The sequence below is a fragment of the Papio anubis genome, chromosome 17, assembly GCF_008728515.1.
Source record: "Papio anubis isolate 15944 chromosome 17, Panubis1.0, whole genome shotgun sequence".
NCBI lineage: Eukaryota > Metazoa > Chordata > Mammalia > Primates > Cercopithecidae > Papio > Papio anubis.
Window position 1 is genome coordinate 54,704,187 of NC_044992.1, and position 15,777 is coordinate 54,719,963.

A 15,777-nucleotide genomic window follows, 5' to 3' on the forward strand; every position below is an offset into this window, starting at 1 on the left:
GTTACAAGCGTGAGCCACCGCACTTGGCAAGCTCAAAGTGATTTTTAGATGTTTAAAAGGTTTTAGAAACGTAGGATATGTGACAGAGACTGACATGGCCTGCGAAACCTAATATATTTCTATCTGATCCTTCACAAAAAAAGCTCCCAGAAAATCACTATAAAGTTAACTCTGTGTAATTGTTACATAGGGAGGTAAACTATTTCCAGCAGCTGGAAACCTATATGCGGTTCCCTGATCACAACTCCCACTACCCTAGAAGTGATCACTCGGCTAGTTTTTGTGGTAATCATTTTCGTTTTCATGTAGTTTAAACTATCCATGTATGAATCCATAAACAAAATAGTTTAGTTTTGCCAGTAAGTAAACTCAGTGTTTAAATCTTACGTATTTTTATTTTTGGCTGTTCTATCAATTATTAAGAGCGGTGAGTATATTCGTATCTCTCGCTGTGATTGTGGAAGTTGTCTGTTTCTTATATTTATATTAAATTTTGTTACATGTATTATGATTCTCTTCATCTCTTTAAAGCTCTTTGCTTTATTTTTCAATTTTAATTTTTATTTTTGAGACTGGTTCTCGCTCTGTTGCCTCGCCTGGAGTGCAGTGCACAATCTCAGCTCACTACAACCTCCGCCTCCTGGGTTCAAGTGATTCTTGTGCCTCAGCCTCCCAAGTACCTGGGATTACAGGCATGTGTCACCATGCCCAGATAACCTTTTTGTATTTTTAGTTGGGGTTTCTCCATGTTGGCCAGGCTGGTCTGGAACTCCTGGCATCAAGTGATCCGCCTGCCTCGGCCTCCCAAAGTATTGGGATTACAGGTGTGAGCCCCCGAGCCTGGCTGAAGCCCTTTGCTATAAATGTGGTTTATGTGATGTTTAATATATCCAAACCATTGTGAGGTATAACTATTTCCATTCTTAATACTGTCAACTTTGCATTATTATGTTTTCTTTCTTTGGCAAATACCATGTAATTAGATTTTTTTCTCTTAAGTCTAAAATTTTTCTATTATCCTATTTACATTCATTATAATTACCACTCTATTAAGTTTAGATATATCATCGTTTAATGTGTTTTTTATTTACCCTGCCTCTTCTGTGTTCCTTTTTCTTTAATTTCTTGCCTTCATTTAGATTGAATTTTTTTTTTTAAGTCATTTTCTCTTTTCCTCTTCTACTAGTAGCTAGGCTGTCTTTGGTGTTTCTCTTAGAAAGTACCACTTACGGCCAGGCATGGTGGCTCACGCGTGTAATCCTTGCACTTTGGGAGACCTGGGAACCCTCGTGGGAGGATTACTCCAGCTGAGGAGTTCGAGGCCAACCTAAGCAATATAGTGAGACCCCTGTCTCTACAAGGCAGGCAAATCATGAGGTCAGGAGTTCGAGACCAGCCTGGCCAACATGATGAACCCATACCTCTACTAAAAATACAAAAACTTAGCTGGGCTTGGTGGCAGGTGCTTGTAATCCCAGCCACTCAGAAGGCTGAGGCAGGAGAATCTCTTGAACCCGGGAGGTAGAGCTTGCAGTGAACCGAGATCGCGCCACTGCACTCTAGCCCTGGTGACAGTGCGAGACTCCGTCTCAGAAACAAACAAACAAACATTTAAAAATTAGCCAGGCATGGTGGCATGCACCTTATAGTCCCAGCTACTCAGGTGGCTGAGGTGGGAGGATTCCTTGAGCTTAGGAAGTCGAGGCTGGAGTGAGCCATGATCACACTACTGCACTCCATCCTGGAGCATAAAGTGAGACCCCGTTTCAAATAAACCCCCCCCCCAAAAAAAAAAATAAATTACCACGTGCCAAAATTTGAAGTCAGTTGTATCTTTATCCTCTACCAAATAAAATCATGTCCTCAGGACACTAACTGTTTACTCTGCTACTGATTTGGTGGTAGTGGTGTATGTTTTTATTTTGCCTTTTTTTGGTCTCATAAAATATTATTGTTTAATGCTATCAGTGTTCGTTTAGGTTTATCTGTGTATTTACCTCTTTGTACTTCTTTCCTTTTTGCATCCTACACCTTCCACCTGGGGTCACTTTCCTTCTGCCTAAGTATTCCATTAGTATTCTTCTAGAATATATCTGCTAGGGATTAACTCTCTAGGTTTTTGTTTACTGAAATAACTTTATTTTGCTCTTATTCCTGAAAGGTATTTTTGGCTGTGTATGTTTTTAGGTTCGCTTTTTTTTTTTCTTTTAACACAATTGAGCAGTAATTCATTACCATGTTCTAACCCTCCATTGTTACTATTAAGAAATCAGCTGTCATTTGCCTGTTGTTTCTTTGAAGGTATCTGCTTTTTTCCCCCTGACTGCTTTAAAAGTTGTTAGCTGTGGTGTTCTGTAGTTTTATGATGATGTGTCATTTCATTTCTCTGGCTTGTGATTTCTTGAACTTCTGGAATTTGTGGGTTGGTGTCTTTCATTAGTTCTGAATAATTAGCCATTGTCTCTTTGAATATTATCTCTGATTTTTTCTTCTTTTCCTTCTCTTATGAAATTATAATTAACCATACATTATACTTAATAATTTTATTACCATGCCTTTTGACTTCTTTTTTTGTATTTTTGTTCTTCTTGTCTTTATATACTCCATCATGGGTAATTTCTTCTTGCCTTTCAGTTCCCAGATCCTGTTTTATTGTTTCTAATTTGCTGTTAGCCCTATTGAATTGGTTACTGCCTTTTGAAGAAAAAGAATTACATTTTCTGCAGATATTTTCAAGCCTGTCTTTTATTTTTTAAAATATGGTAGACACAATTATTTTATAATCTGTTTGATAATTCTAGCATCTGAAGCTTTTATGAATCTGTTTCTGGTGTCGCTTGTTTTTCTTAGTTGTTGTTCATGGCTTTATTTCTTTTATGCTTTGTTTTTTAACTGTGTACTCCTCATTGTTCTTGAAAAGTTTTTTGGGGGTTTCTTCAAGATCTAGGATGAATGAAGATGTATTACTACAGGGAAAATTTTTTTTTTTTTTTTTTTTTTTTGAGACGGAGTCTTGCTCTGTCGCCCAGGCTGGAGTGCAGTGGCCGGATCTCAGCTCACTGCAAGCTCCGCCTCCCGGGTTCACGCCATTCTCCTGCCTCAGCCTCCCGAGTAGCTGGGACTACGAGAAATGTACATGCAGCCGGCTAGTTTTTGTTATTTTTTTAGTAGAGACGGAGGTTTCCACCATGTGTTAGCTTCAGGATGGTCTCAGTCTCCTCTGACCTGCATTGATCCACCGTCTGGCCTCCCAAAGTGCTGGGATTACAGGCTTGAGCCACCGCGCCCGGCTACAGGGAAAATTTTTATTTGCTCCTTCCGAGTACCTAGAGATTTTACCTCTTTTATATACCACTTTAGTGCATTTATAGCTTATATTTTGTGTAGTTTGCTTATTTTGTTTGCTTTGTTTCAGCTACTGGGAAATATTGATTTGGATTGTGTCAACATTTCTCAAGAGAACCCCCAACTCTTATACTGCCAAGGCAACTTCCTTGCAGCCATCTGAGGGTGGGGTAATTTTTCTTCTGGTTTACCCTTTCCTTGAGAATGTAGGTAGCTCTTTGGAGGCCCAGCTTGAAGTGGGAAGGGTTTCCTATTGAACCCTCTCCCTTGGGTGGGCTGGGCTTTGGTCTGTGACTATCTGCTTGATACCATGTTGCCCTGAAAATGGAAATTCAAGATCTGCAGGTGCCCTTAGGTCATATGTGGCTTTGGTGTTTCTTTTACCTGTCTGATGTTCCTAATTTCCCTTAGATTTTGCCCTGGCAGATGCCCAATATTTAATCAAGTCTTCAGTGCTTTTAATGTTTTTTGCTGTTATTGTTCGCCCGTATTTTATCCTATCTGTATAGTTTGTTTGTTTGTTTTTTCCCCAGGGAGAGGTTGGTTCAAACAGGAAAGGCTGTAGCCTACGTAGGATATTTACATAAATGTTTTTAAATCTTTCAATCCTTGGCAGGTATTTATTGAATATATGGCGGAAGGTTTAATTTTACTGTTGCAGCTCATTCTCCCATGCAGTGAGAATGTTGTCATCAATGGATATCACAGGTGTTCTAGAGCCTGAGTTTAAACTGTTACATTTGGTGGGGTAGGAGTGTTGATCATGAGGAGGACTCTATTCATAGATTCAAAAACTAAATTTCTTTGTCAGGATCATTTTACTTTTATTTTTTGACATGAAAACGTTAAAGAACTATTCCTGATTAAGGAAAATTATTTCTTTTATTCATGCAGATTAGGAAAGTTCAACAATTCAGAAATGGTGAAATAGAAAGTTCCCTCCAAAAGAACTGTTATTAGAGAGTATGGTGGGCAAATTTTTCTAGACTTTTTGAGATATACACGTATGTTTATATAATAGGTTTTCTTATTTCCATTGTATTACTTTATTTAACCAATATCTTGTAAACATTTGTGTTCTATAAATAGTGTAATGAACGTCCTTATACATACTTCTTAACTTACAAATTTTTCCCAGATAAATCCCCTAATTGTAATTCCCAAGTCAGAATATGATCATTTAAAAATGTCATCACATAAATTGCTAGAAGGTTATTAGCAGTTTGAGAGTACCAATTTTTTCACACCCTGCTAATACTGAATTTTATCATTGTAACCTTTGCATAAAGAAAAATACCTTGTTTTAACTTGCATTTGTTCATTAGTTATATATATTAAACATCATATGTTTAATGGCCTTTTGGATTTCTCTTTTAATGCTTGTTCAGGTCCTTTGCATATGTCTCTTTTGAAATATTTGTGTGTTTTTGGTTTTTGTTTTACTGATAGGTAAAGCATTATTTGTTAAGATTTAATAAATTATTTATATTATTGATTTGTTATATTGTAAATATTTTTGCTTGTTTGTAATCTTTTCTTTTTATGTTGACTTTTACCATTCAGATGTAAAAAAATTGAAGTAGTTAAATTTATCAGTGTTTTTCCTTTATGACTTATGGGATTTTTCTTATTCTTAGATGTTCCCATATGGTGTATGCCTATATGGTGTGTGTTTGTGTGTGTGTGTGTGTATGTGTGTATTTTTTTTTTCTTTTGAGACAGGGTCTTGCTGTGTTGCCCAGGCTGGAGTGCAGTGGTGTGATCTTGGCTCTCTACAGCCTCTGCCTCCTGGATTCAAGTGATTCTCATGCCTCAGCCTCCCGAGTAACTGGGACTACAGGCACGTGCCACCATGCCCAGCTAATTTTTGTATTTTTAGTAGAGATAGGGTTTTGCCATGTTGGCCAGGCTAGTCTTAAACTCCTGACCTCAAGTAATTTGCCCACCTTGGCCTCCCAAAGTGCTGGGATTACAGGCATGAGCCACTGTGCCCCGCCCATGGTTTATATTTTTAATGTCATGTTTAAAAAGTCCTTTACAACTAGAAAATTCTAAAAGCATTTGTTTATTTTTTCTTCTTGTAATTTTTATATGTTATGAAAGGTAGGAATCTATTTTTCCCTTTTTTTCTAATGTCTGCGCAAATGTCCTACCATCTTTTTAATAAGTTCCCACTGATATGAAATGCACATTAATCACAAATTATATATCCATATTATATAGATCTGTTTCTGAATTCTGTATTCTGTGCCACTGGTCAATCTGTCTGCTTCTGTATCTGTATGATACTGTTTTAGTTAATGTAACATTGTAGTATGTTTCGATATCTGATCAAGTTTCCCTGACACTCTTTCTGAAAAATTATGTGGCTGATTATGATTATTTTTTTAAGTGAACCTTAGAATTTATTGTGAAATCCCACAAAAACAACTGCCCAGGAAAGCATGAGAGAGAACCTAGATGACTACTGTACCACCATAAGACTATCCCTTGGAAGAGAAAAAGGCCAAAAACAAAATTAAAACCTTAAACTTGGGTTTTAGAGAAATTTGATGTTTGTAGAATCTGAACCCAGGAACATGATATTACCATTTAATTTAGATCATTTTTAATATTCATCTGTGAAGCTGTATAGTTTGTCTTCATAGGTGTTCTGCATGTTTCTTAAGTTTGCTTTCAAGTATTTTACAGATTTTTGTTTGCTACTTTGAATCTGCTTTTCCTTCTGTTACATGCTCTGATTAAAATCAGTTGGGGAAGCTATCGATTTTAGTGTATTTATTTTGTATTTGTCCGTCTTACTGAACTCCTTTTAATTGTTATAGTAATTTTTCCATTGATTTGGTTGGTTTCCTTTGTGAATAGTTATATCATCCAAAAATGACACTAAAAATCTTGGATTTCTAATATTTTTACCTCATATTTTTTCTTTTTTACATTGGCTAAAACTTTTATAACGTTTAATATGAGAATATGTTACTTTTGTCTTGTTTTCTAGCTTTAATGAAAAGGTCTCCAGTGTTAGCACCATTAGTTATGATATTTTATGTTGATTTTTGAAAAACATACTCTTCATTGCATTACAAGTGGATAATTCCAGTCTTTTTTTTTTTTTTTTGAGATGGAGTCATGCTCTGTTACCCAGGCTTAGTGTAGTGGCACTGCAACTTCCGCCTCCTGGGTTTAAGCGATTCTTCTGCCTTAGCCTCTCGAGTATCTTGGATTATAGGTGCCCACCACCACGCCCGGCTAATTTTTGTATTTTTAGTGGAGATGGGTTTCACCATGTTGGCCAGGCTGGTCTTGAACTCCTGACCTCAAGTGATCCGCCTGCCTTAGCCTCCCAAAGTGCTGGGATTATAGGCATGAGCCACAAGGCATGAGCCACCGTGCCCAGCCAATTCTAGTCTTTTAAGAGTTGCCTAACAGTGTGTTTATCCTTTTTGGTATCCAACAGGAAGAATCTTAATTTATCCCTCCCTAAAGTTAATGTAATGAATTACATTAGTAGATTTGCTAATGTCAAATCATTTTTAGGTTTCTGGAGTAAATTATGCGTAATTGTGGTGTATTATCCTTTTAGTATACTGTGGAACTTGTTTTGCTTGTATTTATTTTAGATTTTTGCTTCTAAATATAGTATAGTGAGAATAGAATTGAGAGTGAAATAAGCTTCACCTATAAAGTCACGGAACAGGCCAGGCACAGTGGCTCATGGCTGTAATCCCAGCACTTTGGGAGGCTGAGGCGGGCGGATCACCTGAGGTCAGGAGTTTGAGACCAGCCTGGCCAACGTGGTGAAACCCTGTCTCTACTAAAAATACAAAAAAATTAGCCAGACGTGGTGACACCTATAATCCCAGCTACTTGGGAGGCTGAGACAGGAGAATCGCTTGAACCCAGGAGGTAGAGGTTGCAGTGAGAGCAGAGACCATGCTACTGCACTCCAGCCTGGGCAACAAGAATGAAACTCCATCTCAAAAAAAAAAAAAAAAAAAAAGAAAAGAAAAGTCACGGGACAGTGTCTTAATTTTCATTTACCTACAGGATAGAAATAATATTTCCTGTGTAGGGTTGAGGGCATTATAAAGTTGATTTGTAGAATTCTACAAAGTAACATGTAAATTCAGACTCTCATAAATATAGAACCATTAAAATATAGTGTCAAAGAATTTGAGTAAGATAGTCACATTTTTAGATAGGTTATAATACAATGATAATGTTGATATGCTCTCCATAATTATTTTTAGAGAGGCCTTTTTTAAAAAAATCATTCATCTTATATTTGATAACTGTTTTTAACCTGTTACATGTTTGGGCAGTATCAGATTATGTTTTTCATGTTATTTGTGTGTTTCTTTACTGTTTTCCAGCGACGAGTAGAACAGCCCCTCTATGGTTTAGATGGCAGTGCTGCAAAGGAGGCAACGGAGGAGCAGTCTGCTCTGCCAACCCTCATGTCAGTGATGCTAGCAAAACCTCGGCTTGACACAGAGCAGCTGGCACAAAGGGGAGCTGGCCTCTGCTTCACTTTTGTTTCAGTGAGTACAAAGCCTAAGTTAATTCAGATCCTTGCCATTGCCCTAGCGCTCCTTGATGAAGTTGGATTAATTATTTTGATAGAGAGATAAGGGCATTTCTAATACTTTTTTTAAAAATGTGATCTCCCCTTATCGTCATTCCCAAACATGTCTAATTCTACATCACTTCTAAATGTATTGTGTTTTTCCCAGTCTCCGTTGGTTCAAACTCCTGAGGGAGACTGCTTTGTCAATGCCTGAACCCACAATGGAAAGGAAGGAAAGCATCATCTTAGATTGACAGAGAAGAAAATACAGATCAAATTCCATTAGTAACCAAGATATAATTAAAAATAGAATCTCCAAGTTTCAGCCATCATCTATGTAAGTTAATACTCAAGTCAGTACAGTTTTAGTATGTAGGCAGGCATTCTCACAGCAAGGTTATTGGTCATTTGCCCTGTGTAGTATTTGGGCTATGTACACACTTGCTTTCTCACCCCTTCAGAGTATTGGTACACTTAGCTTTCTCAGGAATATTTGGCTACCTGTTTGCTCCTTTCAGCTTACTTCTTTCTCCATCTTTGAAGAACAAGAATTTGAATATTATGAAAGTTTGACCTCATTTCATAAGGCGCTATGAATGCAGTTTGAACCAAATGTTATTTTTCCTGGTTTCTGGGCCCTACCGGGTCACCTGTTTGTTGCCAAGAGTAACAGAAAGCCCCATCGCGCTATTTCTATTCTACTTTCAGGGACATCTTTCAGAACTGTCACCACTTATCCAAATTTTGTCCCTGTTACCGGTTCATTTTGTCCAGTTATAATTTAAGTTTCCTGTTTATTTGCCCTGTGGTATCTATAAGTCTTCAATCCACACTACACCGTGTTCAAAAAGGTGCTGAAAACGGTGGGTAAGGAAAGGAAATACAAATAATAAAACAGTTAACCAGATAGGAAGCTATTGTGCATAATTTGGAACGTTCTCTGATAGTTATGATAGCTTTACCTTAAGAAAGAGATACAACATTCCTTGAATAACATCATTTCATTCAACATCGTTTCGTGATAGTGTTAATTAGACACTGTTAGCTGATGCCACTGTCTATGTGGAGTTTGCATGTTTTCCCTGTGTCTGCGTGAGGTTTTCTCAGGGCACTCTGGTTTCCTCCCGTATCCCAGAGATGTGCACGTTAGGTTCATTGGTGTGTCTACAGAGTCCCAGTCTGAGTGAGTGTGGGTGTGTGTGTGCAACAGAATGGCTTCCTGTCCAGGTCTGGTTTCTGCTTGCACCCTGAGCTGCCTGGGATAGGCTCTGGCTATTCATCACCCACTGGAATAAACAGATAAATCATTATCTTACTTGTTTTTATTAATCTTACTTAAATGTATATAGAGCTCACTTTTATTTCAGTGTTTAATATTAGAAGTATTTTGATCTTAATCATCAAAGGAATGGGGAAACTTCTTGTGCGAAGACAGTATAGTCCTATCCCCAGGAAACGAAGGAAATATACATACTTTAAAAATGGGATAATTGACCCATATAATATTGTAAGAGGGAATGATAGCAGTATGGAATAGTTTCTTTGAGAATGCAGTACCCTATAGTATTGTTTTAGAGAATGTATGTGTCATTCACACATTTCAAAATTGTTAATGTTTATCATACACTTACTTTTGTTAAATCTTTTTTTTTTTGTTTTGTTTTGTTTTGTTTTGTTTTTTGTTTTGAGACAGAGTCTGGCTCTGTCACCTAGGCTGGAGTGCAGTGGCATGATCTCGGCTCACTGAAAGCTCTGCCTCCCGGGTTCATGCCATTCTTCTGCCTCAGCCTCCTAAGTAGCTGGGACTACAGGCACCCGCCAGCACGCCCAGCTGATTTTTTGTATTTTTAGTAGAGATGGGGTTTCACCATGTTAGCCAGGATGTTCTCGATCTCCTGACCTGATGATCCATCTGCCTCAGCCTCCCAAAGTGCTGGGATTACAGGCGTGAGCCACCACACCCAGCCTTTGTTAAATCTTTATCTTGGATCTTACTTTTCCAGGAATAACCTTGGATAATCAGGGAGTTATTTATCTTTTGGTCATTTTTAAGGCAATAAAACGACCTCTTTTTCACTTGAGAGGAGTTCCCTTTGTTTACTCCACAAATACTGAGTGCCCACCATGTAGTGAGCACATAATTAAATACACAAGATTTGGTCAGCAAGAACTTGTTCCCCTTTCCATCTTCTGTAAAAAATATGGTTATGCAGGCTTGTGGTGGATGCACATGAAGGACCTCCTACTGCTATCAGCTGACACACTCTGCTATCAGAGGGGTAGCAGATGCTGTAGCCACATTGTTCTCACATGCAAAGAGGTGGCAGAGACAAGTAACAAAATGATCATGTATGCAGAAGGAACATGGAAACAGTATGAAAACCAGAAGTCTAAATGCTCTGGTACAGTTCTGTTTCTCTTTGCTTCTCAGCAGTACCAGCCAGCATATAAGCTTAGTAGTGTAAGGAAAGAAAATAGTAAAAGGGTTAGTATTAATATACAAGTGTAAATCAGCAAAGGAAAGCAGATTCATAGAAAAGTAGGTAAAGACTGTTTTTGAAAAGAAGGCAAGTGGCTAATAACATGAAATAATGCTCAATTTTGGCCATAGAGAAGTGCAAAATAAAACAAGATAACATTTTTGACCTAGCAAATTGGCAAGGATTAATAAATTTGATAGTTCTTGGTGTAGGTGATAGTTTAGATATACATTCAGTTTTATTCTGTCTATAAATTGTTGAAGTCATGTGGACAACTTGGTAATGTATCTCAATGTTAAGTTTACATATCCTTGGGTCCAGAAATTCCATTCCCATAAAATTTACACAAAGATATTTATTGAGGTATTGTTTGTCATTGCAAAAAATCTGGAAGCCGTTTCCTTTCCAGTATTTCAGAGGATATGACCTTCGCATCAGAACTCATCTGACGTAATTCATCAGCGACTGTTGATCACTTCTTTCTTCTCTAAGCATATGGTCTTCACTTGGCTTCCATTCTTGATTTTTCCTCACATCCTCTATCCCTGAACATTAGAGTGTTCCAGGGCTCTGTCTTCAGACTCGTTTATCTACCTTCATTTTCTTCTTAACATCCCTGTCTCTCTCTTTTTTTTTTTTTTTTTTTTTTGAGACAGGGTCTCACTCTGGCTGGCTGGAGGGCAGTGGTGCAATCTCAGCTCATTACAACCTCCACGTCTTGGGCTCAAGCGATTTCCCCACCTCAGCCTCCCAAGTAGCTGGGAGTACAGGTGTCTGCTACCATGCCTGGCTGATTTTTGTATTTTTTGTAGAGACAGAGTTTTGCCATGTTGGCCAGGCTGGTCTCGAACTCCTACTCTCAGGTGATCCACCCGCCTTGGCCTCGCAAAGTGCTGGGATTACAGACATGAGCCACTGCGTTCAACCTATATTCAGAATTTTACCACTTCTAATTCTCTTCACTACTGCCACTCCAGCTTAAACCATTGTCTCCCACTGAGATAACTGGACCCATTGCTTTAACCTTTGTTTTCTTTTAATCTGTTCTCAGCAAAGCAGAGTGATTGTGTTGAAACATAAGTCCAGTTATGCCACTCCCCTGTCGAAAAGTCCTTAAAATGGCCCTGCATGGTTTGTTTTCTTCTACCCTGACATGTTTTACTACTATCTCCCTTTCTCATCAGATTCCATGCACACTAGCCACCTTGTTTTCTCAAATACTCTGTCTCTCAGTGATGCTCTCACCTCGGGGCCTTTGCGTTGGCTGTTGCCTTTGCCCTAACATTCTTCACCCATCTATCAGCATGCCCCGTTCTCTCAGTTCCTTCTGGTTTCTGCTTATATTTACCCTATTAGAGAGGCCTACCCTGGCCACACTATAAAATAGCAACTTCTCCCCGCCCGCCCCACCTGTTATTGAGCTCCTAGGCCCTGTTTTTTCTCCTTAGTCTTACACCAGCTGACGTACTATGATAGACTTTTTTCTGACTTCCCCCCACTGGAATGTAAGCTCCATCAGGTCAAGGACTTTGCTTCGTTCACTTTTGTATCTCCAATGCCCAGAACAGGACCTGCACTAATAGGCACTCAGTGTAATTATATGTTGCATGAGTTAGTAAAAGCATTCTTTTTTTTTTTTTTTTTTTTTGAGACGGAGTCTCGCTCTGTTGCCCAGGCTGGAGTGCAGTGGCTGGATCTCAGCTCACGCAAGCACCGCCCTCCCTCGTTAATGCGCCATTCTCCTGCCTCAGCCTCCCGAGTAGCTGGTACTACAGGCGCCCACCACCTCGCCCAGCTAATTTTTTGTATTTTTTTTTAGTAGAGACGGGGTTTGATCCGCCCATCTCGGCCTCCCAAAGTGCTGGGATTACAGGCTTGAGCCACCGCGCCCGGCCGTAAAAGCATTCTTTATAGAGGGACTGGTTAAATGAATTGTAATACATTTGTACAGTGGAATGCTATACAGCTGACAAAAGAAGTGAGGTAGCTGTGTAAACACTAATGAAAGATATCTAAATATGTGTTGATAAAAATAGCATGTGGCAGAATATTAAGAATTTGATCTTTTAAATGTTTAAAATTATTACATAATTCTATGTTTTAGCATAGGAAATTTGAGTTTTTATTTTTAAGAGAGAGGTCTCACTATGTTGCCCAGGCTGGGGTGCAGTGGCTATTCACAGGTGCAGTCATACCATTATAGCATACTATAACCTTGGAACTCCTGGGCTCAAGCAATTCTCCTGCCTCAGTTTCCAGGGTAGCTGCAACTAGAGATTGCACCACAGTAGCTACGAGAGATTGTACCGCTGCATTCCAGCCTGGTGACAAAGTGAGACTCAGTCTCAAAAAAAAAAAAAAAAATTAGTATTTGGACTCACAGTCCAGTGCTCATTCTATACCAGCACACTAGCTCCCAGTATGAAGACTGTCTGTTTGTACAAAGACAATATATATCAGACTAGAGAATAAGATACCTGAGCTGACCTCTCTCACTTGTAACCTTATGACATTACAACATACATAAAGATTCAGGAAGAAGGGAAATGTAGAGGGATTAGAAAAAGGTCATTTCCTCCTCTATTGGTGAGAATGTTGTCAGGGAAAATCATAAGCAAATAATTTCCCAAATTATAAAAATAGAACATGTACATAGCCTGCAAGAAATTGAGGAGAAGGAGAAGAGTGAAATTCTTCCCTTGGATTCCTCAGAGATAACTACTGTTAACAGTTCGTGTTTTGGATTTTGTAATGATTACCATTTTAATGTCAAATAATATGTTCCTTATTTAATCTTATTTATTTATTTGTAGAGACAGGGTCTCACTATGTTGCCTAAGCTGGTCTTGAACCATCCTCCTGCCTTGGCCTCTCAAAGTGTGGGGATTACAGGGTTGAGCCACTGTGCCTGGCCTTATTTAATGAACTTTAAGTAAGATCTATTTACTCCTCATTATGAAAGACAAATTTAACATAACTTTCACCCAGTCTTTCTTTCTTTTTGGGTTGTTTAGTTATTGTTACAGTATAAGTGTTTGATATTTAGTTTGTTATTTTAACTATAATGGAGTCTTTTCTGCTTTGTAAATTATTCTAAGACTTGAAAACAAGGAACATTTACAATATTATGATTGTTTCATTGTTGGGCATTGCAAAACCAAATGATTTTATTGGACTCACTGAAGAGAAGAGAGACATTGAATTAGTTTAGATTGAAACAGTTCTAGTCATCAGGGTCTACTGGATCTTTTTTTCCCTTAATGGCAAGTCTGTTGTTTCCTTAAAACTCGTGTCTTTTAACGTTATATAGATGTTTTTCACAACTTGATTTTTTAAAAAGGTAGTTTGCTTTTTTTATGCCAAAGTATTTTAAAATACAGTTCAGAAATCTTGACCTCCTGTCTCTAAATAAATAGGCATTTTTAAAAAACATGTTAACATTTTGCTAGATAGCCAAATTAACATTATAACATATCTATTAACATCTATAAAATAGAACTTTCCTCTCATCATCTGTGCCTGTTGCTCTATACTGACATATAGTTCTACTAGAAAGACAGGCTAAATGCTTAGGTATTTCCTTTTAATTACTAATGAGGCTTCTAAATTTTTTTTTTAACTTTTAAAGTAGAGAGTTGTTCGATAGCTGTGCCAGATGGTAACAAACAGCTTTCTCTTCTTTGATTATCATAGCTTCATGGATTTTCCTGGGTGTACATCAGTAAATAGAATCATTCTTTTTTGGTGCCAGTTGGTCACCGCCTTATCCTTTTACCAGTTGATGGATATTTAGGCTGTTTCCACTTCTTGGCTATTACGAATGATGTTACTATGAACATTCATATATAAGACTTTGTGTAGACATACGTTTTCATTTCTTTCGGATTTATGCTGAAGAGTGAAATTGCCAGGTCATATGGTAACTGTTTTTGAGGAACTGCCAGGGTCTTCCACAGCAGCTGCACCATTTTACATTCCGAGCAGCAGCACATTCCAATTTCTCCATGTCCTTGCCAGTACTTGCTATTGTCTGTCTTTTTCATTATAGCCATCCTAGTGGGTGTATTGGTATCTCATTGTGGTTTTGATTTGCATTCCCCAAAAAACTGGTGATGTTGAGCATTTTTTCATTTGCTAATTGGGCTTTTGTGCATCTTCTTTGGAGAGATCACTATTCAAATCCTTTACCTATTTTTAAATAGTGTTGCCTTTATTGTTAAGTTGTAAGCATTCCTTATATATTCTGAATATTAGATCTTTGTCAACTATATAATTGGCAAATGTTTTCTATTCTGTGGGTGGTCAGTTTACTTCTTGACGGTGTCCTTTGAAGCACAGAAGTTTTTAATTTTGAGAAAATTTCAATGTATTTGTTTTTTTCTTTTGTTGCTTATGCTTTTAGTGTTGTAGCCAAGGCTTCACCTAACCTAAAGTCATGAAAATTTACTCCTATATTTTCTTTTTTTTTTTTTTTTTTTGAGACGGAGTCTTGCTCTGTCACCCAGGCTGGAGTGCAGTGGCCGGATCTCAGCTCACTGCAAGCTCCTCCTCTCGGGTTCACGCCATTCTCCTGCCTCAGCCTCCCGAGTAGCTGGGACTACAGGCACCCGCCACTTCGCCCGGCTAGTTTTTTGTATTTTTTAGTAGAGACGGGGTTTCACCGTATTAGCCAGGATGGTCTCGATCTCCTGACCTCATGATCCGCCCGTCTCGGCCTCCCAAAGTGCTGGGATTACAGGCTTGAGCCACCGCGCCCGGCCCTATATTTTCTTCTATGTGTTTTATAGTTTTAGCTCTTATATTTAGGTCTTTTTTCCATCTTGTGTTAATTTTTTTGTGTGGTATGAGGAAGGAGTTCCAACTTCATTTTTTTTGCATGTGGATATCCTATTGTCCCAGCACCATTTGTGGAAAATTTTTACCGTTGAATTGTCAGCACCATTGTCAGCTTTTACCGTTGAATTGTCAGCACCATTTTCAAAAATCAACTGACTCACAGCAAGGCGTTTATTTCTGGGCTCTAAATCCTACTCCGTCTATATGTTTGTTATATTAGCCCGTTTTCACACTGCTACAAAGAACTACCTGAGACTGGGTAATTTATGAAGAAATGAGGTTTAATTAACTCATAGTTCTGCAGGCTTAACAGGAAGCATGACTGGGAGGCCTCAGGAAACTTATAATGGGAGAAGGCGAAAGAGAAGCAAGCACCTTCTTCTCAGGAAAGAAAGAGAGAAAGAGTGAAGGGGAAAGTGCTATGCACTTGTAAACCATCAGATCTTGTGAGAACTCACTCACTATCATGTGAACAGCAAGGGGGAAATATGCCCTCGTGATCCAATCAGCTCCCACCAGACCCTTCCCCCTGGCATATGAGGAGTACAA

At 38.4% G+C, this 15,777-nt stretch overlaps 1 protein-coding gene across 9 annotated transcripts in view; it reads left to right on the plus strand.

The window, feature by feature from the left end:
• Positions 1-15,777, plus strand: part of TLK2 (tousled like kinase 2) — a 143,884-nt gene that overhangs the window by 55,281 nt on the left and 72,826 nt on the right. For all 9 annotated transcript variants that reach the window (XM_017950834.3, XM_017950826.3, XM_017950827.2 and 6 more), the window contains one exon: positions 7,719-7,886. In XM_017950834.3, the coding sequence (XP_017806323.1) occupies positions 7,719-7,886 (168 nt within the window). The remainder of the gene's footprint in view (positions 1-7,718; positions 7,887-15,777) is intronic.